The sequence below is a fragment of the Scyliorhinus canicula genome, chromosome 4 (assembly GCF_902713615.1).
Source record: "Scyliorhinus canicula chromosome 4, sScyCan1.1, whole genome shotgun sequence".
Lineage (NCBI taxonomy): Eukaryota > Metazoa > Chordata > Chondrichthyes > Carcharhiniformes > Scyliorhinidae > Scyliorhinus > Scyliorhinus canicula.
Window position 1 is genome coordinate 87,833,444 of NC_052149.1, and position 27,157 is coordinate 87,860,600.

General features: G+C 46.4%; 1 protein-coding gene across 3 annotated transcripts in view; it reads right to left on the minus strand.

Annotated features, from left to right (window-relative positions):
* LOC119964755 (zinc finger protein GLIS1-like) overlaps window positions 1–27,157 on the minus strand; it is a 494,047-nt gene that overhangs the window by 459,735 nt on the left and 7,155 nt on the right. For 2 of the 3 annotated variants that reach the window (XM_038794696.1, XM_038794697.1), the window contains exon 2: window positions 25,017–25,384. The exons of the other annotated variant lie outside the window; for it this stretch is intronic. In XM_038794696.1, coding sequence (XP_038650624.1) covers window positions 25,017–25,350 — 334 coding nt within the window. In that variant the 5' untranslated portion in view covers window positions 25,351–25,384. The remainder of the gene's footprint in view (window positions 1–25,016; window positions 25,385–27,157) is intronic. 3 annotated transcript variants of the gene reach the window in all.

The following is a 27,157-nucleotide window of genomic DNA, read 5'->3' on the forward strand; positions in this document are numbered from 1 at the left end:
ACTAGCTCGTGGCACTGGTAGCAATCCTGAGATTACTACCTTTGAGGTCCTACTTTTTAGTTTAACTCCTAACTCCCTGAATTCCGCTTGTAGGACCTCATCCTGTTTTTTACCTATATCGTTGGTGCCTATGTGCACCACGACAGCTGGCTGTTCACCCTCCCCCCCCCCCAGAATGTCCTGCAGCCGCTCCGAGACATCCTTGACCCTTGCACCAGGGAGGCAACATACCATCCTGGAGTCTCGATTGCGTCCACAGAACCGCCTGTCTATTCCCCTTACGATCGAGTCCCCTATCACTATAGCCCTGCCATTTTTCTTCCTGCCCTGCTGTACAGCAGAGCCAGCCACGGTGCCATGAACCTGACTGCTGCTGCCTTCCCCTGGTGAGCCATCTCCCTCAACAGTATCCAAAGCGGTATATCTGTTTTGCAGGGAGATGACCGCAGGGGACACCTGCACTGCCTTCCTACTCTTGCTCTTTCTTTTGGTCACCCATTTTCTATCTCCCTCAGTAACCTTCACCTGCGGTGTGACCAACTCGCTAAACATGCTATCCACGACCTCCTCAGCATCGCGGATGCTCCAAAGTGAGTCCATCCGCAGCTCCAGAGCCGTCAAGCGGTCTAACAAGAGCTGCAACTGAACACACTTCTTGCACGTGAAGGAGCCAGGGACAGTGGACGTGTCCCTGAGCTCCCACATCGCACACGAGGAGCATGACACGGGTCTGGGATCTCCTGCCATGTCTTAAACCCTTGGTAAACTTAAACAACTAGAATTTCAAAATAAAAATAAATAAATTAGACAATGAAAAGAAAAAGAGAGACTACTTACCAGTCACTTACCAGGGTTAAAAAGCACCTCCTCACACTCTGCACCGAATTACCTCACTGCACCAAATTACCAAGTTTAAATCTCCCACTCTGTATGAGTGTCACTCCGGATGTTATCAACCCTTGCCATCAGTTTTCAGGCTGCAATGATATATATAATAAACTCTAACCATGGAAAATGTATCTGAAGGGATCAAATGGTCCCACACTGTCCTAAAATGGAAGAGGGCCACAAGGGTGACCAATCTCCAACCCCCTGGAAATCCGGCCTACAAAGCTATGACAGTGTAGTCCCTTATGCCATTATTCTCATTTACCTATTAGAATGTGCCATTCCCCCACCATTGGGAACCATTGCAAATTTGGGGAAAGTAGTTTTAAATGCAGTTGCCTCATTATTGAATAAATCCTACATAAGAGAAAAAAGATCTGTTGGTATCAGTATTCTGAAATATGTGCAAATTAATGAGTATTTGGAAATTTAAACTTTAAACGTGGCCACGAAGCCCATTGAACATAGAACGTAGAATATACAGTGCAGAAGGAGGCCATTCGGCCCATCGAATATGCACAAACCCACTTAAGCCCTCACTTCCACCCTATCCCCAACCCAATAACCCCTCCGAAATGGTGCAACCAAATGTTCCATAACTAACCTGGATGTGCTTCATGGCACAGGGTAAATAGATTTGTATCCAGCATCTAACCCATTCTGCATCTGACTGGAAGCGGTTCAGGGAGAGTGCAGAGTAGCCATTATATTGCATCTATAGGTGCTTTAATTGCCTTGGGAATGCTTGGCATTGAGATTGCTGCATGCCAGACTGCTGTGGTGCACCTCAAATAAGCTGTACGCACATGGAGCCCCCAGATATCATTGCCCAAACCATTACCATGGCTTGGGAGCCCTCCACACACAAATCCAACTCCTGCATGTAGCTGCGTATTATGTGCTGAGTGGCTCACCTTCAAACTTCCCACCTCGAAGACACAAGACAAGGGTGTGATGGATTATTCTCCAGTTGTCTGAATGGGTCCAAAACTACAACAATGCTCAAGGGGCTTGATTCGTAACCAAAGGCTGTCTGCCTTATCAACATTTCGCTCACTGACCTACACATCCACTCCCTCGACCAGCTCAAAGTGACTGTAGCATGTACTATCTACAGCAAATCAAGGTCTCGCTGACGGCACTAATCAAAGGAAGGAAATTAGTATTAGTAGAGAAATGGTTTGGGGAAAAATAATGGGCTTAATTGCAGATAAATCTCTGGGGCAGCATGGTAGCACAGTGGTTAGCACAGTTGCTTCACAGCTCGAGAGTCCCAGGTTCGATTCCTGGCTTGGGTCACTGTCTGTGCGGAGTCTGCACATTCTCTCCATGTCTGCATGGGTTTCCTCCCGGTAATCCAGTTTCCTCCCACAGTCCAAAGATGTACGGGTTAGGTGGATTGGCCATGCTAAATTGCCCTTAGTGTCCAAAAAAGTTAAGTGGGGTTACTGGGTTACGGGGATAGGGTGGAGGAGTGGGCTTGAGTAGGGTTCTCTTTCCAAGGGCCCATGCAGACTCGATGGGCCAAATGGCCTCCTTCTGCACTGTAAATTCTGTGATTCTATGAATCTTCAGCCCAGAGTATTGTAGAATCATACTTAAGGAAGTGCCCCTAGAAACTGTGGTCATTTTCCAAAATTGTATGGACTCTGGAATGGTTCCTACAGATTGGAGGGTAGCTAATATAACCCCGTGGGAAAGTTGCTAAAGTTCATTATCAAGGATTTCACAGCACAACATTTGAAAAGCAGTGGTATAATCAGACAAAGTCAGCATGGTTTTACGAAAAGGAAATGCTCGTCAAATCTACTCGAATTCTTTGATGATGTAACTAGTAAAGGTTGATCAGAGAGAACCGGTGGATGTGGTTTATTTAGATTTTCAGAAGGCCTTCAGCTCGGTCTCACGTAACAGAACTCTATGTAAAGTTAAAGCATATGGGATTGCGAGTAGTGTCTGGAGATAAATAGAAAGCTGGTTAGCAAATAGGAAGCAAAAGGTTGGAATAAACGGGTTTTTTTCCGATTGGCAGGCAGTGACTAATGGCGTACCTTAGGAATCCGTGCTGGGGCTCAATTGTTCACATTATATAGTAATGATTTTGACGAGGGAACTAAATGTATTATCTCCAAATTTGCAGATGATACAAAGTTGGATGGGAGGGTGAGCTGTGAGGAGGATGCAGAGATGCTTCAGCGGGATTTGGACAGGCTGAATGAGTGGGCATATGCATGGCAGATGTAGTATAATGTGGATAAATGTGAGGTAATCCGCTTTTGTAGCAAAAATAGGAAGGCAAATTATTATTTGAATGCATTTAAATTGAGAGGAGGAGGATACTCAGCGAGACCTTGATGTCCTTGTGCATCAGTCACTGAACGTAAGCACGCAAGTACAACCGGCAGTAAAGAAGGCAAATGGTATGCTGGCCTTCAAAGCGAGAGGATTTGATTAAAGAAATTAAGGATGTTTTACAGCAATTGTCCAGGACATTGGTCAGGCCACACCTGGAGTATTGTACTTAGTTTGGTGTCCTTATCTGAGACACCAGGATGTTGGATGTTCTTGCTATGGAGGGTGGGCAGCGAAGGCTTACCAGGCTTCTTGGGATGGCAGGACTTTCACATGAGGAGGGAGTAAATCAGTTCGGATTATATTAATTGAAGTTTAGAAGAGTGAGGGGAATCTCATAGAAACTTATAAAATTCTAACAGGATTAGACAGGGTAGATTCAGAAAGGAGGTTCCCAATGGTGAGGGAGTCCAGAACTAGGGGTCATAGTTTGAGGATAAGGGGTAAATCTTTCAGGACTGAGGTGAGGAAAAATTTCTTCACCCAGTGAGTGGAGAATCTGTGGGATTCACTACCACAGAAAGTCGTTCAGGCCAAAACATTGTATAATTTCAAGAAGGTATTAGATCTAGCTCTTGGGCCAAAGGGATCAAGGGATCTGGGGGAAAGGCAGGATCAGGGTATTGAACATGATAATCAGCCATGATCATAATGAATGGCAGAGCAGGCTCGAAGGGCCGAATGGCCTCCTCCTGCTTCTATTTTTTCCATATGTTTATAGGTAAACCTGACACCTCTATCTCCCAGTAGGACAAGGGTAGCAAGTCCGTTAGAATGCCACTTCCTCCAAGTTACCGTCAAGGTCACACATCATTCTGACTCGGACATATATCACTGTTCTTGAGTCAAAGACCCGAACTCTCTCCTTAACAGCACTGTGGTTGCACCTGCACCACATGGACTGCAGTAGTTCAAGAAGGCAATTGGCCACTATCTTCTCAGAGGCAATTAGGGATCAGCAATAAATGTTGTTCTTTTCAGAGAAGGACACATTCTGATAATGGACGAGAAAAAAGGATCTTGCACAAAAAACAGGGCATCAGTAAAATGGAAACATAAGTACAGTGTGTGAGGAAAGTAATGTATTTATCAGATCTGTTCTCAATCCTGTCCAAGGCCCAAAGATCCTACTAAAGAGGAATAGCAAGCACCTATCTGCAGCCAGTTACCGGCTGCAAGGTGATCTGCAACTCTCCTGAGAACCTACATTTCAAAGACAGTCCTGGTGCAGACACCATTGTCAGCCTTCTGAGGTAAGCGTGAAGAAAGTGAGGAAAAGGGCTGCCTATGTACTTCCACATCTCCTTTCAATATTAACACCTGGCTTGCGCCTATGGCAGGTGTAGACCCACGTGCAACCAGTGGGCCAGACAGCTGGTTTGTGATGCAGAAGGCCAGCAGCGTGGGTTCAATTCCCGTCCAGCTTTTCCAAACAGGCGACAGAATGTGGGGACTAGGGGCTTTTTACGCAGTAACTTCATACTTGTGACAATAAAAGGTTAATATTATTATTATTATTATTATTAATACTCAAGAGCTGCACAAAGATATGGAGATCTGAAATAACAAATCTCCAGCCTTTTCCTGCTTTGCTACAGCTGGAAATTGAGGTAATCTTCCCTACAAACACTTACTCACCTTGATGAAGAGCACCAACATTTTAAAAGCGATGAACACCACCAAAATGGTAAATTATTTGGCACAGCAGCAGTGTCAAGTTGTGGAAAATATCACACAAGCTGGATGAAATATAGTTCCCGTGTTGACTTTGAACGTTTTTGTGAAAACCTTTAACTTTCCAAGGTGGAAATCGATTATTGAATATAATGTGATATTATGGGCTGGTTTAGCTCAGTGGGCCAGACAGCTGGTTTGTGATGCAGAAGAAGGCCAGCAGCGTGGGTTCAATTCCCGTCCAGCTTATCCAAACAGGCGATGGAATGTGGGGACTAGGGGCTTTTTACGCAGTAACTTCATACTTGTGACAATAAAAGGTTAATATTATTATTATTATTATTAATACCGCATAATCATCTCATGCACCGACCAAAATACAAACCTTAGATCAAAATTCTTTCTTAATGTCTTTCTACCTCCCACACACACAATTCAATCATCAAAATGTAATACTCTAAAGCCAAAAATCTTTTTCATACCATAATTTAATTAGCGTAAAGTTAACATTTTTACTGTACCTTACAAGTTTATGACACAATAGTTTCCTCTGTTCCTTTCTGCAATAATTTTGGGTGAATCAGCTCGTTTGGTTTCATTGTCTGCGTTTAGCTAGGTTGTGGTTACAGTAGAAATGTCAATTATCCAAAGTAATTGATACCAGAGATGTCGAGATAATTTCTTTGCTTGGATAATGAAACACCAATCAAGAAAAACGTTGCACTGTGCTTTTTCTTTCATTGCATAAAGTAATAATATGCTGGGTACTTAGATCTTCAATTCATTATACTCTGAACAACTGTGCTAACATCTGTTAAGTAATTAACTGCACTCTCTCTTCCCACAAATTTGTAATACAAAAAACTATACCCAGACACCTGTAACGCAATAAACCTACAGCTGTACTGTAACAAATTACATCCATGTATTTATCACATAATAAACTACATTCCTGCATCAATGCTACTGCAATAAACTGCATTAATGCAGCTGTATCTCAGTAAATATTTTTCCCATTAACACAGGAGTTCTAAATGGTTTATCATCTCTTCCATTCCTGTCCTTCATTATTTTCAATTATCTAAGTCGCTCATACATCCAACATATCCACTCCTTTGTTTAGCAGTGCATTTTACTGTTCAATATTTCAACCACTACAAATTCATCTGCAAACTCTTCAGTGGGGTAATGAAAATCTTGTTTCTTTCAATTTGTCAAAAACTTTGAGATTCTTCATTCATCCAGCAAGTCGACACAACTGCCAGAAATTACCTTTGATGGTTCCACATATATTTCTTCTTCAATGATCGATGTTTACAGACAGCCTCAACATCTTTCCTCATGTCAAATTAAACTCTCATATATTTTGTATAGCATTCAAGGAGCTAAGTTTCTCCTTTCAAGTCAAACACTGCTGTGCCCAGAACAACTGTTTTAAATTATGCAATGCCATGCTTCCAGTGGGGACCTGTGCTCACAGACATTGTGGGCATGATTTAATGGCAGTGTTGCCCCGGCGAGGATCTGTGTGGGCCGGTTAGATCGGAGGAAAGGCCCAAATCGGGAAAGATGCCGAGCGTTTTGCGATCTAACTGGCCCGCTCCCGTTGCCACGATCCGGATCCCACCTCGACACTGCACGAAGCTAATTGAGGCCAATTAAGGGCAATCTCCATCTCACTCGCAAGGTGGGAGCTTGATCTATTGGTCTCCTGTTATCTAACCAGCTCCCCAGTGAGAGGTTGCGTGGGGGTCGATTAGTAATGATCCACACAAATGTGGACCAGGCGTCACAACACCTGGGGACCCAGGTGACACTGCCAAGGACAGGAACCTGAAGGGGGCCATGTTCATGAAAGGAGAGATGATGGGGGATATGATGGGCAAGGGGTGAAGGGCGGATATGAAGGGCCTCCGTAAGGTTGGGGGGGGGTTGAAAGGTGGGAGTCCTGAACAGGTGGACCCAAAAGGGGGTGTAGGAAGGCCTGTAAGGGGCTCTCACTTTGAGAGGTGTGGGGTAGTGCCCATGTGTGTGAGGAGGTGGTATTGCCCGTGGGGGGGGGGGGGGGGGGGGGGGGGGGGAGACCCTCAAGCTCACTTAGAAATCAGGGCACTCTTTCAAAATGGTGGCCCGATCTCTGAGGAGCTGGTCAACGGGTTCAGCTCTCCAGTGATGAAAAAACTGTGGGCTAGCCCGGAGAGAAACTCCCCAGGGCCCGGAAAGGTGAATACGTATGGTCAGATTGCGGTGAGAATGCAGAAATCAAGGAACCTTCCACTCAGTGGGCAGCACGGTAGCACAAGTTGATAGCACTGTGGCTTCACAGCGCCAGGGTCCCAGGTTCGATTCCCCCCGGGTCAGTGTCTGCGCGGAGTCTGTACGATCTCCCCGTGTCTGCGTGGGTTTCCTCCGGGTGCTCCGGTTTTCTCCCACAGTCCGAAGACGTGCAGATTAGGTGGATTGGCCATGATAAATTGCCCTATGTGACCAAAAAGGATGGAGGGGTTATTGGGTTACGGGAGTAGGGTGAAAGTGAGGGCTTAAGTGGGTCGGTGCAGACTCAATAGGCCGAATGGCCATGTTCTTTGCTCTATGTTCAGTCTACAAATCTCAAGTCTGTCCAAAATGTGAACACTGCTCCCGTTTCTGGCTTTTAGTACATTTCCTGCACTCTTGGACAGGGTATAAGCAATAGCTCTTCTTCCAAAACTCAGGACTGAATTTTACAGGGACAGCAGGAGTCCTGCTGTTGGTGGCGCCAGGATTAGGAGGCGAAGGAAGACAATGGGTCACAGGGAAGCATGTCCCAGGGTAGCCCATTAAGTTATCACTGCCAAGGATACTATTCCAATCAAGAACAGCGGACTGTCCCAAAGAACTGCCGATCCAATCGAGTGGGGGGTCCTTCATTGGCCACTTAAATAGCTCAATTGGTTTCTTGCTGCATAGCCAATCAGATTGCTTTCCTGCCACTGTCAATGGGAAGGCATACAGCACAGCCTCTCCAAACCCTCTCATTGCCATATTGGGGCAAGTTTAGCCCCAATAAACTTGGCAGGCCAGCAACGCGGGTTCAATTCCCGTACCAGCCTCCCCGAACAGGCGCCGGAATGCGACGACAAGGGGCTTTTCACAGTAACTTCATTTGAAGCCTACTTGTGACAATAAGCGATTTTCATTTCATTTCATATTACCTGCATATTCATATTACCTGAATATTTCATATTCCCATCGCTCAGTCCATCATCAAAGAGCTGGTAAAATTCCAGTCAATCTTTGACTCACCTCTAGATTTCAATCTTTCTCTCCACGCCAGCTTTTCTTGCGTTTCTCTATTTTGACAATTATTGAACAATACTCTTCCGATCTTTCCTCTCTTATTCCTGCTCTACTATCTTGTACACTGTTACTTCACCTTACTGCCTCATTGCCCAGATTCTTGTTCTGCCCAGATTCTTGTTCCACCTCATCTTTCCCTCAATCTTTTCCTCCTCCTTCAATCTATAGGCTTTTGATAACCATTACCTCCTCTTTACCCTGTCTTCTCTTTTATTCTTTTCAATGTTGTTATTCTTCTACATTGTGGCCCTTCAACCAGAATTCAAAATAAACAAGAATTTACCCAATTAAATTGCAATATAGTAACTTAATTAAACAGGCATCTGTTTCATTGTCCATATGGAGTTTACACATTCTCTTCGTGTCTCCGTGGGTTTCACCCCCACAAGCAAGTTAGGTGGATTGGCCAGGCAAAATTGCCCCTTAATTTGAAAAAATAAATAAATAATTGGGTACTCTAAATTTATTTTAAAAACAGGCATCTGTTTTTCAAACTTTGGAACCATTGTGAAGGGCTCAGGCCACAAATTCAAAACATTGCTATGCCTGAAAAGGAGAGAGAGAAAAAGGTCAATAAAGAAGTGGTTAGCCAAAACAAACCTTGGGTTTTAACTATATATTATGTCACCTTTAGCTCACTGGTTCCGCTTTTACCTCCAAGTTACAATGTTGCAAGCTTTAACCCTACTCTACGCACATGAGTACATAATCTAGGCTGACATTCCAGTGTTGTTCTGTTAATTTGCCTTCCTATTTTTGCTACCAACGCGTATAATCCCACATTTATCCACATCTGCCATCTTAGAGTGAAGGGTAAGGCTCATAAGAAGGAGGGAACCCTGGATGAGTCGGGATATTGAGGCCATGGTGAAAAGGAAGGAGGAGGCATATGACATGCATAGGCAGCTGGGATCAAGTGGATCCCTTGAAGAGTTTAGGGCTTGTCGGAGTAGAGAAATCAGGAGGGCAAAAAAGGGAACATGAAGTTGTCTTAGCAGATAAGGCAAAGGAAAATCCAAAGAGCTTTTACAGATACATAAAGGGTAAAAGGGTGACCAGGGAGAGAGTAGAGCCTCTTAAGTATGAACAAGGTCATCTGTGTGCAGATCCACAAGGGATGGGAGAGATCCTAAATGAATATTTCTCGTCAGTATTTACTGTTGAGAAAGTCACAAATGTTAGGGAAATTAAAAGTGATGTCTTCAGGAGTGTATATATTACAGAGAAGGAGGTGCTGGAGGTATCAAGATAGATGAATCCCCGGGGCCTGATGAAATGTATCCCAGGGCATTGTGGGAGGTGAGGGAGGAAATTGCCGGCCCCCTAGCTAAGATGTTTGAACCATCGACAGCCACAAGAGAGGTGCCTGAAGATTGGAGGGTAGCAAATGTTGTGCCCTTGTTTAAGAAGGTCTGTAGGGATAAGCCTGGGAACTACAGACCAGTTAGCCTTACTTCTGTAGTGGGTAAATTGTTAGAAGATATTCTGAGGGACAGAATCTACAGGCATTTAGACAGGCAAAGGGGCAAGTCATGTCTCATGAATTTGATTAAGTTTTTTGAAGGGATAACCAAGAATGTAGAGGAGGACAGTGCAGTCGACGTTGTCCACATGGACTTTAGCAAGGCCTTTGACAAGGTACCGCATGGTTCGTTGTTGAAAAAGATTAAATCTCACAGAATCCACGATGAAGGAGCCAATTGGATACAAAATTGGCTTGACGACCAAAGCCAAAGGGTGGTTGTAGAGGGTGGCTTTTCAAACTGGAGACCTGTGACCAGCGGTGTGCCTCAGGGATCGGTGCTGGGTCCACTGTTATTTGTTATATATTAATGATTTGGATGAGGATGGAGGAGGCATGGTTAGTAAGTTTGGAGATGACACCAAGATTGGTGGCACAGTGGATAGTGAAGAAGGTTCTTTAAGATTGCAACAGGATCTTGACCAAATGGGCCAGTTGGCCGATGAATGGCAGATGGAGTTTAATTTGGATAAACGTGAGGTGATGCATTTTTTGTAGATCAAATCAGGGCAAGACCTACTCAGTTAATGGTAGGGAGTTGGGGAGAGTTACAGAACAAAGAGATCTAGGGATACAGGTTCATAGTTCCTGGAAGGTGGAGTCGCTGGTGGACAGGGTGGTGAAGAAGGCATTCGAGATGCTAGGTTTTATTGGTCAGAATATTGAATTCAGGAGTTGGGATGTCTTGTTGAAGTTATACAAGACATTGGTAAGACCACACATGGAATACAGTGTTCAGTTCTGGTCACCCTATTATAGGAAGGATATTGTTAAACTAGAAAGAGTGCAGCAGAGATGTACGAGGATGCTACCAGGACTTGATGGTCTGAGCTATAAGGAGGGGCTGGAAAGGTTGGGACTTTTTCCCTGCAGTGTAGGAGGCTTAGGGGTGATCTTATAATGGTCTATAAAATAATGAGGGGCATAGATAAGGTAGATAGTCAAGATCTTTTCCCAAAGATAGAGGAATCTAGAACTAGAGGGCATAAGGTGAGAGGGGAGAGATACAAAAGAGACCAGATGGGAAATTTCTTCACGCAGAGGATGGTGAGCATCTGGAACGAGCTGTTAGAGGCAGTGGTGGGGCAGGTACAATTTTTTCCTTTAAAAAAAGTTATATGGGCAGGTTGGGTAGAGAGGGATAAGGCCCAAATGCGGGCAAGTGGACTTGCTTAGTGATAGAAACTGGGCGGCATGGACAAGCTGGGCCAAAGGGCCTGTTTCCATGCTGTAAACATCTATGATTCTATGACTCTATATGCCTACTCACTCAGCCTGTCCAAATCCCGTTGGAACATCTCTGAATCTTCCCAACAGCTCACCTTCCCACCCAATTTTGAATCACCTGCAAATTTTGAGATAATACATTTGGTTCCCTTATCCAAATTATTAATATATAATGTGAACAGTTGGGGTCCCAGCACAGATCCCTGTGGCACCCCACTAGTCACTGCCTGTCAATCAGAAAAATACTCAATTATTCTAACTTCTTGCTGCCTGTCTGACTTTGTCTGATTATACCACTGCTTTCCAATGCTGTGCTATTGATAATCTAGCAACTTCCCAAACTGATGTTAGGCTCACTGGTCTATAGTTGCCTGTTTTTCCTCTACCTCCCTTTTTGAATTGTGGGGTTATATTAGCTACACTCCAATCTGTAGGAATCATTCCAGAGTCCAAAGAATTTTGGAAAATGACCACCAATGGATCTATTATTTCTAGGGCCACTTCCTATTACGTACTCTGGGATTAAGATTATCAAGTCCTGGAGATTTATCTGCCTTCAATCCCATTAATTTCCCCAAAGCCATGTCTTTACTAATACTAATTTCCTTCAACTCCTCTCTGAAACTTGTGTTTCTCAGAACTTCCGGTACAATATTCATGTCTTTGTGAAGACGTGAGAATTTAGTTCCTCAGCCATTTCTTTGTTTCCCGTTATTTAGAAGATTTAGAACAGTTCCCCATTTCTGATTGTAAGGGGCCTACATTTGTTTTTAACAATCTTTCTCTCTTTTCAAACCTATAGAAAATTTTAGTCAGTCTTTATGTTCCCCGCTAGTTTACTTCCATATTGTATTTTCCACTTCTTAATCAATCCCTTGGTCCACCTTTGCTGAATTTTAAACTGTTCCCAATCCTCAGGTCTATTGCTTTTTCTTGCTAATTTTTATGCCTCTTCTTTGAATCTAATACTATCTCCAATTTCCCTTGGAAGCCATGGTTTGGCGACAATTCCCTTTCTACTCTTGCACCAAATAGGAATAAACTACTTTTAGAGTTCAACTATTCGTTCCTCGAATGCCTGCCATTCCATCCTTTCAGTAATGTTTCCCAGCCCATCATAGCCAGCTCATGCCTTCATAGTTACCTTTATTGAGGTTCAGGATCTTGGGGCAGGATTTACCAGTGGTTCATGCTGGCGGGAAATTCCGGTCCCACTCCGGCAAAGGGATGTTGTCAATGGGAAACCCAGATGACAACGGCGGGACGACCCATTGGCAGCCGCCTCCGTCACCAAAATACATGCAGTCGGGTGGTTGGTAAATCCCGCCCCTAGTCTATCTCACTGTCTGCCTTGATAAAGAATTCTATCATATTATGGCCACTCATCCCCAAGGGTTCTCTCACAACTAGATTGCCAATTAATCCTTCCACATTGCAAAACATGCAGTCCAAAATGGCTTGTTCCCTTGTTCGTTCCTCAATGTATTGGTCCAGAAAACCATCCCATACACACTCCAGAATTTCCTCCTCTATTGTACTGTGATGAATTTGACTCACCCAATCTATATGCAGATTAAAGTCACCCATAATCACAGATGTTCCTTTATCACATGCAGCTCTGATATCCTGTCTAATGCTATTCCCAACATTACCACTGCAGGTGGTCTGTATACCACCCCTAGGAATGTTTTCTGCCCCATAGTGTTTCTTAACTCAACCCATACAGATTCCACATCGTTGATGCTAATATCTTTCCTCAATATTGTATCAATATATTCTTTATTCAACAATGTAACTCCACCACCTTTTCCTTTCTGTCTGTCCTTCCTAAAAACTGAATAATCCTCAATGTTTCACCATGTCTCCATAGCAGAGAATTATATCATACCCCTTTACATCTATCTGCCCAACTAATTCATCCATTTTATTTTGAATGCTCTGTGCATTCAGGTACAAAACCTTAAGGCTAGTTCTTTTAAAGTTCCTTGTCCGCCCTATATTTTTTACAGTGACATTATCTGACACAGGCCCTTGATTTCTCTGCACATCACTTTTCTTATTCTCTTTGCTTTTTTTCCTCCCTTTTGTTCTTGATTCCTCCAGCTCTGAATCCTTACACAAGTCCCCATCCCCTTGCCATATTAGTTCAAACCCTCCCCAACCGCTCTAAGAAGTACTCCCCACTGAAGGACATCAGACCTGGTCCTGCCCAGATGTAACCCATCCAGTTTGTACAGGTCTCACCACCCTCAGACTGGTCCTAATGCCCCAGAAATCTGGAACCCTCCCCCTCACACTACCTCTTCAGCCGTGTGTGGTGATCCACTGTGTAATTGTGTGTGTGCCTATATTAGGGGATGTACAGTAGTACCTATACTACAGGTTCGCCGGTAGCCCCTACCGGCTAGCTCCACCCACAAAGAGCCGTATAAATATGCATGACATCTTCTGAGCAGTCAATCTACCAGCTGCACTCGCACTCACCAAACGCCAGAAAGGACTTTAATCACTGGCTGGCTTGCTTTGAGGCCTATACCGACTCAGCGACTCCCGAGCCGACGGAAGCTCAGAAAATCCAGGTTCTCTACTCAAGGTTGAGCTCTAGCGTGTTCTCGCTGATACAGGATGCGCCGAATTACGCAGGCGCTATGGACCTCCTTAAAGAAAACTACGTCCAGAAGACGAACGCTCTATTTGCAAAGCATGTACTCGCCACTCACGTACAACTACCTGGTGAGTCGATTGAAGACTTCTGGCAGGCCCTTATCCCTCTCGTACGGGACCGCGGCTGCCAGGCTGTCACGGCCACGAAACATTCCAATCTCCTCATGTGTGATGCATTCGTGACGGGGATTGCATCGGACCCCATCCGGCAACGACTGCTGGAAGGGGTCACGCTCGACCTAACGGAGACGAAAGCTTTAGCGCTCTCCATGACGTTCGCTTCACCATGGGCACCACCATCTTCTCACCCCAGGTGCACGTGCGGCCAGTGGGCGCCGCCATCTTGCCCCGCGCACGCAACGTGCGCTGCATGGGCGCCGCCATCTTGCCCCGCGCCTGCAACGTGCGCTGCATGGGCGCCGTCATCTTCTTCCCCACAGGTCCTTCGGACGCCGCCATCACCGGCATTTTGTCTCCCCCTTGGGACTGGACCGCTGGACCCGGGTCGCTGCCGCTCCTCATCGGACTCCTCGGACGACCACCCGCTGCTTGCCTCCATGCGCTGGACCAGTCCCGTCCTCACAACCTGGCCACAACTTCGAAGACGGTGCTAATCAACGGCCATGCGACCTCCTGCCTACTAGACTCCGGGAGCACCGATAGCTTCATCCACCCGGACACGGTAAGGCGCTGCTCCCTCGCGGTCCATCCCGCCAACCAGCAGATCTCCCTGGCCTCCGGATCCCACACTGTCCCGATCCGAGGTTTCTGTGTGGTCAACCTCACCGTGCAAGGCGTTGAATTCAGCGGTTTCCGCCTGTACGTTCTCCCCAATCTCTGTGCTACACTATTACTGGGCCTGGATTTTCAATGTAACCTCCAGAGTCTCACCCTCAAATTCGATGTGCCCCTACCCCTACTCACCGTTTGCGGCCTCACGACCCTCAAGGTTGACCCTCCCTCCCTCTTTGCCAATCTGACTGTGGATTGCAAGCCCGTCGCCACCAGGAGCAGACGGTACAGCGCCCAGGACAAGGCCTTCATCAGGTCCGAGGTCCAGCAGCTGCTTCGGGAGGGTATTATCGAGGCCAGCAATAGCCCCTGGAGAGCCCAAGTGGTAGTGGTTAAAACTGGGGAGAAACACAGGCTGGTTGTGGACTACAGCCAGACCATCAATCGGTAGACGCAGCTCGACGCGTACCCCCTCCCTCGCATATCTGATATGGTCAATCAGATTGCACAGTACCAGGTCTTCTCAACGATTGACCTTAAATCCACATTCCACCAGCTCCCCATCCGCAAATCGGACCGTCCATACACTGCCTTCGAGGCGGACGGTCGCCTCTATCAATTTCGTAGGGTTCCCTTCGGCGTCACTAACGGGGTCTCGGTATTCCAAAGGGAAATGGACCGAATGGTTGACCGGTACGGACTGCGGGCCACGTTTCCGTACTTAGATAATGTCACCATCTGCGGCCATGACCAGCAGGACCACAACGCCAACCTTGCCAAAATTCTCCACACTGCATCTCTCCTCAACCTCACTTACAACAAGGAGAAGTGCGTGTTCAGCACTAACCGCTTGGCCATCCTCGGCTACGTAGTCCAAAACGGACTCCTCGGCCCAATCCCGACCGCATGCGCCCCCTCATGGAGCTCTCCCTTCCCCACTGCCCCAAGGCCCTCAAACGCTGCCTGGGGTTCTTCCCCTACTACGCCCAGTGGGTCCCACAATACGCGGACAAGGTCTGCCCACTGATACAGTCCACTCAATTTCCCCTCACGGCCGAGGCACAACATGCCTTCGCCCGGATCAGAGCAGACATAGCCAAGGCCGGGATACACGCAGTAGACGAGACACTGCCCTTTCAAGTAGAGAGCGATGCTTCAGATGTCGCCCTTGCCGCCACTCTAAACCAGGCAGGCAGACCCGTGGCATTCTTTTCCCGCACCCTCCATGCCTCCGAAATTCGACATTCGTCTGTTGAATAGGAGGCCCAGGCAATCGTTGAAGCGGTGCGGCACTGGAGGCATTACCTGGCCGGCAGGAGATTCACTCTCCTCACTGACCAACGGTCGGTAGCCTTCATGTTCAACACACAGCGGGGCAAGATCAAAAATGATAAAATCTTGAAGTAGAGAATCGAGCTCTCCACCTATAATTATGAGATCTTGTATCGCCCTGGCAAGCTCAACGAACCCCGAGACGCCCTCTCCCGAGGTACTTGTGCCAGCGCATAAGTAGACCAGCTCCGGGCCCAGCACGACAGCCTTTGTCACCCGGGGGCACTCGACTGTACCACCTCGTCAAAGCTCGCAATCTGCCCTACTCCGTCGAGGAAGTACGGACAGTCACCAGGGACTGCCAGGTCTGTGCGGAGTGCAAACCGCACTTCTACCGGCCAGACCGCCCTCGCCTGGTGAAAGCGTCCCGCCCCTTTGAACGCCTCAGTGTAGATTTCAAAAGGCCCCTCCCCTCCACCGACCGTAACACATATATCCTTAGTGTGGTCGATGAATTCTCCAGGTTCCCATTCGCCATCCCATGCCCGGATATGACGTCTGCCACCATATTCAAGGCCCTCGACTCCATATTCGCTCTCTTCGGTTTCCCCGACTACGTCCACAGCGACAGGGGATACTCATTCATGAGCGATGAGCTGCGTCAGTTCCTGCTCAGCAGGGATATCGCCTCCAGCAGGACGACCAGCTACAACCCCCGGGGAAACGGGCAGGTAGAGAGGGAGAACGGGACGGTATGGAGGACCGTCCAGCTGACCCTATGGTCCAGGAACCTCCCAGCCGCTCACTGGCAGCAGGTCCTCCCAGATGCACTCCATCCGGTCGCTACTGTGCACTGCCATGAATAGCACACCGCATGAACGTGTCTTTACCTTCGCTAGGAAGTCCACATCCGGAGTGTCGCTCCCGACTTGGCTCGCAGCTCCAGGGCCGGTCCTACTGCGTTGGCATGTCCGGCTCCACAAGGCGGACCCTTTGGTGGACAGGGTACCCCTGCTCCACGCAAACCCCCAGTATGCCTACGTGGAGTTCCCCTACAGCCGCCAGGATACGGTCTCGCTCAGGGACCGCTGCCACTCCCACACACCTCCCCCACCCACGCGCCACCCGCACTCCCAGCATCAGCCCCACCAGGTCCATCCCTCCTTCCCCTGCCCATGCTAGAGGACAAGGAAGATTTTGGCACGCTCCCGGAGTCATCCAGCTACTGGCCAGCACCAACACCGCCAGCACCGACACCGTCGATGCCGCCACCGCCTGTACAGATATCGCCACCACTGTTACGTCGCTCCCAGCGAACCGTCAGACCACCGGACAGACTTAACATCTGATGGGCACCGGGTCACAAGATGGACACATATTTTTTTCCCTCCCCTCTGTAAATAATTCACAATTCTGTATATAGTTCCACGCCACCCCCGCCGGACTCATTTTTAACAGGGGGTGAATGTGGTGATCCACTGTGTAATTATGTGTGTGCCTATATTAGGGGATGTACAGTAGTACCTATACTACAGGTTCGTCGGTAGCCCCTACCGGCTACTTCCGCCCACAAGGAGCGGTATAAATATGCATGACTTCTCCTGAGCAGCCATTCTACCAGCTGCAGTCGGAGGATAAACATCTAACTGTAATAAAGCCTCTATTGTACCCATTCGAGTCTTTAGTACGATTGATAGTGCATCACCGTGTATTCATCCAATATATCTTTTTTTTACTCTGACTAGCAGGTGGCACTGGTAGTAATCCTGAGATCACTACCTTTTGAGTTCTGACTTCTCAACTTCTTCCTAACTCTCTATATTCTGCTATTCGGACCTCATCACTTTTTTTTAACCTATGTCGTTGGTACCAATGTGCACCATGACCACTGGCTATTCACCCCCCCCCCCCCCCCCCCCAACCCCCAACAGAATATCCTGCAACCGCTCTGAGACATCTTTAACCCTAGCACCAGGGACACAACATACCATCCTGGAGTCTCGTTGTGGCCACAGAAATGTCTATCTATTCCCCTTACAATTGAATCCCCTGTAACTATTGGATTCCGATGAACGTACTGTCCAGGTTCCTCTTCAGATCAATCCCGATTCACATCCCCAGGGCCTTATTCAAACTGATCTTGGCATGTGTGTATGTGTGAGTGTGTGCGTGTGTTGGGGGGAGGGGGGAGAAGATAACGCAAGGACCCCAAAATGAGCACTGCAGAGAGTGAGAACCATGGAGGGCCTAGCCCTCCCAAGCCTGTAATATTCCCACTGAGCAGCAACCGTGGACAGGGTAAAGATATGCATAAAAGAGACAGAAGCCGTGTGGGTGCTTATGGAGGAGGGCTCCTGCAGAGGGACCTCCCTCCGGGCCCTAGCCACGGTGGCACTTCCAGCCCCACCGAATAAATATTCAATGAGCACAGTGGTGATAGCAACACTCCGGTCGTGGAACCAGCTGCGACAGCATTTCAGGCTAAAACAAGTGTCCGACCTATCGGTATTTCTCCATCCGCCTTGTTCACACCCGCGACAATGGACAGCACCTTCAAAAGGTGGAGACAGGACGGGGGGACTTCTACACTGACAACAAACTGACTACGCTCAAGGAAGTAACAGAGAAGTTACAGCTGACGGGGGGGGTGGAACCTCTTACACAGGGAAGCGAGGACACCCACGACCTTCATAACAATCAGGCTAGAGGATCTACTGGACGCTGACATCTGAGGGAAGGATTGCCCCTTAGGGTGGGTTTGCAGGAATAGGACAGAGGATTTGGTCTCAGTAATGTGCTTGTCGGTGCAGACTCGATTGGCCGAATGGCCTCCTTCTGCACTGCAGAGATTTTATGAATCTATGTTGGGTTTTGGACAGTCTTCTTTGAGGCAATGTCCAAGGTGGTGAGGATGAGGGTGGACCTTGCCCAAAAGTGGCAGTCTTTGGGGTATCCGAAAAGCCAGATCTCTTCGTGGGGAGGAGGGAAGATGCCCTTGCTTTTGCCTCCCTAATGGCCCACTGGAGAATCCTGCTCAGCTGGCGGTCAGCAGCACAAACCAAAACTGCAGACTGGCTGTCCGACCTATCGGAATTTCTCCAAATAGTGAAAACTAAATTAGTCATCCGGGGGTCGGTAGAGGGCTTTCACAAAACATGGGAATCATTCACCCAGTTGTTTCAAGGCCTGTTTGTAGCCAACAGCCAATAAGCCAAAGGAAGGGAGAGGGTAGCCACAGTATCACAAGGAGGATGGGGTGGGGGAATAAGGAGGCATGGAGCCCAACCATGCCGAGCAAATAGCAAAATACACGGCATCACGCCAACCCAACTGGAGTAGGATACAAGAGCAGACAAGGGAAGAAGGCACGCCAGGTGACCAGGGGGGGGGGGAGCAGGAAGCCAACCAGAACCAAACGCCTGCTGGAAAATGAAAAACAAGCTGTAACCGTTGTAAATAACGTAAGACAACGATGTGTATATATATATTTCTCTTTATTTTTCTTTTGTTAACAAATTTATGTCCACACTTCACTTTGTTCCATATATTACAAAAAAACATCAATGAAGACATGAAAAAAAATATTGGATTCCCACGCTTTTTACTCCTTCCCTCTGCAGCAGAACCAATTCTGGTGCAATGTATTTGGCTGTTGCTGTTTTCCCCCCGAGAGATCATTCCCCTCAAAAGTATCCAAAGCTGTATCTCTATTTTGCAGGGAAATGGCCACAACGGTTTCTGCACTGTCTGCCTAACTCTCTTGCTCTGTCTGGTGGTCACCCATTCACTTCCCACCTGTGGAGCTCTATACATGCTTATCCATGACACTTTCCACCTCGCGGAAGCTCCACAGTGTCCCCAGACGCTGCTCCAGCTCCGAAGCCTGAGGTTCCAGGAGCTGTAGCTGGAGACACCTCCAGCACACGTAGAACATAGAACATACAGTGCAGAAGGAGGCCTTTCGGACCATCGAGTCTGCACCGACCAACTTAAACCCTCACTTCCACCCTTTTCCCATAACCCAATAGCTCCTCCTAATCTTTTTGAACACTAAGGGCAATTTAGCATAGCCAATCCACCTAACCTGCACGTCTTTGGACTGTGGGAGGAAACCAGAGCACCCGGAGGAAAACCACGCAGACACGGGGAGTACGTGCTGACTCCGCACAGACTGTGACCCAGAGGAGAATCGAACTTGGGACCCTGGCGCTGTGAAACCACAGTGCTAACCACTATGCTACCATGCTGTCCATGCAGGGTGGCACAGTGGTTAGCACTGCTGCCTCAGCCCAAGGTCCTGGGTTCAATTTCAGCCTCAGGTGACTATGTGGTGTTTACACTTTCTCCCCATGTTTGCGTGGATTTCCTCTGGGTCTGCCCGTTTTCTCCCACAGTTCAAAGATGTACAGATTAGATTAATTAGCTATGCTAAATTACCCCTTAGTGTCCAAAAACGATAGGTGGGGTTACTGTGTTACAGGGATAGGATGGAAGCGTGGTCTTAATTAGGGTGTTCTGGGCGGCATGTGGCGCAGTGGTTAGCACTGGGACTGTGGCGCTGAGGACCCGGGTTTGAATCCCAGCCCTGGGTCACTGTCCGTGTGGAGTTTGCACATTCTCCCCATGTCTGTGTGGGTTTCACCCCCACAACAAAATAATTGGGTACTATAAAAAAAAAAATTTTAAAGTAGGGTGTTCTCTCCAATGGCCGGTGCAGACTCAATGGGCTGAATGGCCTCCTTCTGCACTGTACATTCTCTGATTCTCTGGTCCTGGGCACTGGAAATGTGCCCGGCTTCCGATATAGAGCAAAAGGAGCAAACCAAGGCTTTCAGCTCTCCTGCCATGACATACCCCTTTAACTTAAAGCTTTGAAAGATGCTTAATATTAGATTATATACAATTCTCCAGGACCCTTCTTTCCTTGTACTTGTTACTACCATTTACAGCCCTTACTGATTATAAACCACCAGAAGTATTTTCAAACTATGTGCTAAAAGTTGTAAAAACTGACCTTACCCACTATTTACCAATCAGCTCTCTCCCTTGTAGCATCAGCAAGGCAAGACCACTCATGGTGGAAAATCCTCCCCCGCATTGTCTTTTGGCAGAGATATTAAATTGAGGTCCTATGTGCCCTCTCAGGTGTATATGAGTGAAGATGAGCAAAGAAGCTCTGATGCCTTGCTCAATATGTATTCATTAACCAACAATACTAAATACTACTTTCCTGGTCATGTATCGTGTTATTATTTGTGGCACTTTGCTGTGTGAAATTGGATAATGCATTGCAACGGTGACCCTTCATACCCGCCTTCCACTCCCCTCCACCCTTCATAGCGCCCCCCCCACCCTCCTTTCAGGGGTATGGCACCCCCAGGCCCTGACCCTTGGCACCTTGGCAGTGGCAGTGTCAAGGTGACAGCCTGTCACAACAAGGTGCCCACGTTCCAAAGGGAGGGCCGGGGGCCACCCTGCACTGTCCCTGACCACCCTTGGGCCCCAGATGGCCTGGGAGACTCCACGGGTGCCATTCCGCCAGGTCCATGTTTGTGTGCACCAGCACTGGTGCCGCCTGGCTGGGGGCTCCCTGAGGAGGCTGTTACATGCTGGGAGCCCGGTAGATCCTGTTACATTCTGGTGCTTGGCCGGTAGGATTGATGCACAGTAGAACGTCGCGTTCTTGACTAGTTAAAGTATTTTATTATAAAATAAATGCGTTGTAAAGATAACTATGAAAAATATTACAAACTAATACTGATAAATTATCCGAGAGCTACTCAAGTATGACTATCCACTAACACGACTAACTCCCAACTCCTCCAGGTAAAGAGTCACATGGTAGATTTACACTGACACCTGCTGGTCTGAGGTAGTTCACATCATTATATACATGATTGCTTATACATATCACCACATCCCCTTTCCTTTGGAAATGTAACTACTGACATTCATGACTTTGTTTTACAACACAATATGACATGCATAATTCTTTAGAATATTTAAGTATTTACAATTCATCACAAATTCAGTCACTCAGGTTTACGATTTGTCTTGTCGATCTCCTGAGCAGTGTTCGAACTTGTGACCGTGTTTTATCTCCATTTGTTGTTGTAGTTGTTGTTCTTCTTGAATTTGTGCATTCGTACTTTGCTCGGGATCTGTTTGCTGAAATGTATCTTTTTCAACTGTCTTAGGATTGCTCACAATGTCCTCTTGTGGTTTCACAACAAAAGGCTGATGAACCATCCATTCCCATTTGGATCTTCCAGCCTGACTGTGTCATCTGTTTGTAATGGTTGAAGCCTTCTTGTAGATTAAATCGCCTATGCTTCCTTTTTTGAAAGATCAGTTTCCTCTCTAATCTTGAGAGTAACTGGTTCTTCCGACAGCATGAACTGAAGCTTCTTGCACAATGTGCAGTTTTTTAACTTCCTACACTGTGCTTGGCCAATAGGAATGATGCACAGTAGAAAGTCCAGTTCTTGACTATTATAGTATTTTATTATAAAATAAATGCATGGTAAAGATAACTATAAGAAATATATTATAAACTACTAATACTGTACTGATAAATTATCCTAAAGCTACTGCGAGTATGACTATTCACTAACAGAAAGAACTCCCAACTCCTCCGGGTACAGAGTCACATGGTAGATTTACGCTGCCATCTGCTGATCGGAGGTCGTTTACATCATTATATACATGATTGCTTATGCATATCACCACAGATCCTGGGTGAGCATGCCTAATGGGTTTAAAACCGACTTAGGCGCGCAAGGCTTGGTCACGCCCATCCTAATCGCTACGCCTCGCAAGATCTGGGTAGATCTTGCAAGGCATTTTGGCTGCCGGGAAGCCCACGGGAGGCTTCCCCCGGCTGCACATACTCCTGTTCGGGCGCAACCAGCAGGCAGTAGATCGCAACCAATGTGGCTTGGTGCCATACTTTCTATGCTCCTGTGAAGCACCTTAGGGTATTTTATTGCATTAGAGTTGGCTATATAAATATATGTTCTTGTTATTAGACTGTTGGTCACAGATGCCCTTTTGCCCTCATCTCTATCAGCTTGCATTCCCAACAACTTGGAGAGCAAAAATGTTTCTAGCTTGAGAGGAAAAGTTAAACTAACAAGACGCTACTCCATCAAAATCCAGGCCATTGTTTTCTTTGCTAGCAATATACCTATAAAAGGTTGATGGAATTACACTTCCTTTCTCCTGCCAAACAAGGTGCCCTCCTAAACACTTCAGAAGATCAGTTCCAAGGGCAGCACGGTGGCGCAGTGGGTTAGTCCTGCTGCCTCACGGCGCTGAGGTCCCAGGTTTGATCCCGGCTCTGGGTCACTGTCCGTGTGGAGTTTGCACATTCTCCCCATGTTTGTGTGGGTTTCGCCCTCACAACCCAAAGATGTGCAGGCTTGGTAGATTGGCCACGCTAAATTGCCACTTAATTGGAAAAAATGAATAGGGTACTCTAAATTTATTTTTTTAAAAGAGCAGTTCCTGCGACACCAGTGGGGCATTTCCATTTTCCCACTCAATTGTCCTGTGACTTCCATGACTGAGACTAATTCTACAATATGTGCTTCCTGATGTTTGTTTTGTGTTTTGGTTAACGGAATTGAGATTGCTACAGACTCATTACACTTGAATGTTTGCAACCAATTAAGAAAGAAGACTTTTATTTCATCATTGTGGTGGGTATTCAAACAAAGGCACAGAGATTAAAAGGATAGTAACCCACTGCACTAATCAACACAAGTTGTAATTGCTTCCTTCAGCTATGGATTATTTCCTCTTCCTCATAATCAAAGGCATGTAGTTCCCTTTACATTGCACGGCAGTCATCTTCTCATTGTATTAATGATTCAGTTCTACATCGTAAACTTTCTATTCACAGGGTTTCTGTAAGTGAGATTAAATCCAGTGAATTCAAATTGTGAGTACAGTTTGGTATGATGGGAAGTATATTTCCAATGTAAACCACCAACAAAACTACAGAAAACAATATTACAAAACGAGAAAAAAAGATTGGAAGCACATATGTTATTGTACAGCATAAGCTTTTAAAAGCCATTGCAAAGGTCTGTTTTATGATGATGATTTGTGTCAGTGCAATCCTCAATCTGGCACAGCACTCAATCAATAGTTTAATCTGGTAAACAGTTTTCAGACAAAATACTCAGTGGCTCAGTGAGTGAATACATCACCCATTATGTTACTGGGCCAAACATACCAGGAAGGCTCCGCTAAATCCTGGTCAGTGTTGTACCGGCTGTTCGCAGCCAAAGTGAAAATGGATGTGCTATAATTGGTCTTAGCATACACCACCAGGCAAAATTCTATCTCCAAATTACTAGCCAGTAACCCCTTACGCAAAGAGAACGTGCACATACAAAATCATGCTGGAGACAGGTGCAGGCTTTGTCTAATGTCTCCCACATTTGGCCTGCTGGGAATCACTACCTGCATTCACGCAAGAAAAATATCTCTTGGGAGAAAATACCAAAGAGCTGTTGCCGTCCATGGAACGTAACCCTGGCAGAATAACTGCATTATGGAGTGAGATTGTGAGGAGTGGAAAGGAGGGAAGAAGGAAAGAGGAGTAAGGGAGATCGGAGAGAAAAGGAGATGAACAGAGTGGAAAGGGAAGGAGGAGGAGAGATGTGGAGAGTCGAGATGAGGAGAGAGCAGTGGAGAGAGAAGCGGAGAGAATCTAAGCTGTGAATAAAGATCTTTCCAGACCACATAAACAAGTTACTGTTATCTTATGTTTTTAAATATTGTTCGTGAGAAAGAAGCACTAAAATCTCACACTGTAAAGTTCTTTGGCACCCCCGTATGACATGATGCAGTCTGGTGTGTCATTTTATTTTCCCTACAATCGCACTTGTCTATTTTTCTCTAATTAGAAGATGCGCTGCATGTTACAGGTGGGATAAATATCTGTTTCATTGTACTTCTTAAGGTGCATATTACATCAGTAGTTAGTAAATTTGCTGTTTTCTCATCCAAAAGAACATACATTACTTCCAAACTTTAAATGTCAAACTGCCTAACTGAAAGGAAAATCTCATATTGCAATCCAAGGATTAAAATGGAAGTTGAGCTAATCAGTTCCTGCCGGAGCTGGTCTTCAGCTACATGTGTATTTCAATGGAGCATAATCTCGATAAACATGTTTACCCTCTGATAATTTCAGTTTTATTGCGTGGTTTGCAGCAATTTCCAACAAATTGACCATGGCTGCTGCAGACATATATTTTTACTTTGCATTTAGATGTTACTGGAGAGAATGTACACTGCCAAATGGTTGTCAAGGTGTCATTGTGCTATCCCTTACCTTTATTGTTGTGATTCTTGAGGAGGAAGCACTGCTTAGAAGGTTTAGGGCTATGCGTCTTATGTGGAATTTGGAACTCCTCCAATACATCTTGTCCCTTGGGACTGGCACACAGTAAATGAATGGCATCTCCCGTCAGCGTCCTCTGAGGTACAGCAGCAGCGTGGTTGTTGCTGCAAGGCCTTTTATTCCCATTGGGAGAAGAATTTTCTAAAAGCATGCTAAAAGCTTTACTGCTCGCTGAAGAAGTCATTCTCGAGTAATCCGTCAATGCAGGCATTCGGTATCCATTGATCATCCCAAAGGCTTGGGATGCAGTACTCCCACTGTGCATATTTTATTCCTTTTAAACCTTCACAGCATAACTCCTATCAAAAATATATTTGAGAAAAATGTTTAAATAAAGTATCTTTCAAAAAACAAACTTTAGCAAACTCAACATGTTTGAACCTAATGAATCTTAAACCTTTCCGTTTTCCCCCAATTCTTTGCCCCGACTCCCCAAGTGAGCTGATTTCTGCTGGGGTACGATTCTAAATATACCTCTCCACAAGTGACTTATCTTCATGTGTTGGTACAGGTGATGTGGGTCTTTCAATTACTTCACTATGTATAGTGTCAGAGCGAAGCCTGTCCCCAGCCCAACATCCACAGATCACATTTTCTAAATAGGTTAACTGGACTGCGATCAGAGGAACAGAGACTCCAGCAGACTGTTTCCCCACAGTATTTTCCCATGTTATGGGTATATGTGTAGTGTCCCAACTCCATCTGAGATAAAGTAATGCAGGGACAGACCAGAAATCAAACGTGCAATGTTCCTGGTCTCAGTGCCATACACAGTACATTTACCCACTGAGACAAGATTTATTTCAACAGACTCTTTTTATGAATGTGATTTTAGATTATAATATCTTTAGGTCTTTTTAAAACTACTTTATATTTACTGTTATTCATGTAAATCATAACTAAACAGAGGGGCAACCCTTCAAATATTAGCTTGTATACTAGATCTTTGCAATGTTAAAAAATGTTAAATAACTAGAATATCAAAAAACTCTGCCGCGCTGTCACTTCCACATTAAAATAATGTCTGTCTTTCTGAATTTCATTACTCCTCAGTCATAAAATTGAATAGTTTCAGAAGTTAACATTTAGGCCTCCATGCTTAGCATCTTAGCTTCTTGTCTAATCTCAGACAACAGCAAACATTTACATATTATCCTCACATAAACTAAAGGATTATATAACTAACCCCCACTAAACTATGCAGTATTCATTGTTGAACTGACAGTTTGGGACATGAAGGTGAATGTTTAAAAGTGATTTATGAGATGGATTATTTCCCCCCCCCCCACCCACAAGATAATGCCCAAACTGGAAGGCAGTGATTAGGGGGGAGCTGATTTCCATCCGAGCCTATAGGGAGAGGGGGGAGAGGGAGAGACTGGTGGGGGAGCTGCTGAGTGTAGATAGGAGGTATGCGGAGCCACCGGAGGAGGGATTGTTGGGGGAGCGGCGTAGCCTGCAGGCTAAGTTTGATTTACTGACCACCAGAAAGGCGGAGATACAGTGGAGGAAGGCGCAGAGAGCGGTCTACGAGTATGGGGAGAAGGCGAGCAGGATGCTGGCGCATCAGCTCCGCAAGCGGGACGCGGCTAGGGAGATTGGTGGAGTGAAGGATAGGGGTGGGAATGTGGTGCGGAAGGGGGTAGAGGTTAATGGGGTCTTCAGGGACTTCTACAGTGAACTGTACCGGTCGGAGCCGCCGGTGGTGGGGGGGGAATGGAGAGCTTTTTGAACAGGCTGCGATTTCCAAGGGTGCAGGAGGAGCAGGTGGAGGGACTGGGGGCGCCGATCGAGTTGGAGGAGTTGGTTAGAGGGATTGGCCACATGCAGTCGGGGAAGGCGCCGGGACCGGATGGGTTCCCGGTTGAATTTTATAAAAAATATGCGGACCTGTTGGGCCCCCTGTTGGTTCGGACCTTTAACAAGGCATGGGAGGGGGGAGTTTTGCCCCCGACGATGTAACGGGCGCTGATTTCCCTGATCCTGAAGCGAGATAAGGACCCGCTGCAGTGTGGATCATATAGGCCAATTTCACTGCTGAATGTAGACGCCAAGTTGCTGGCAAAGATCTT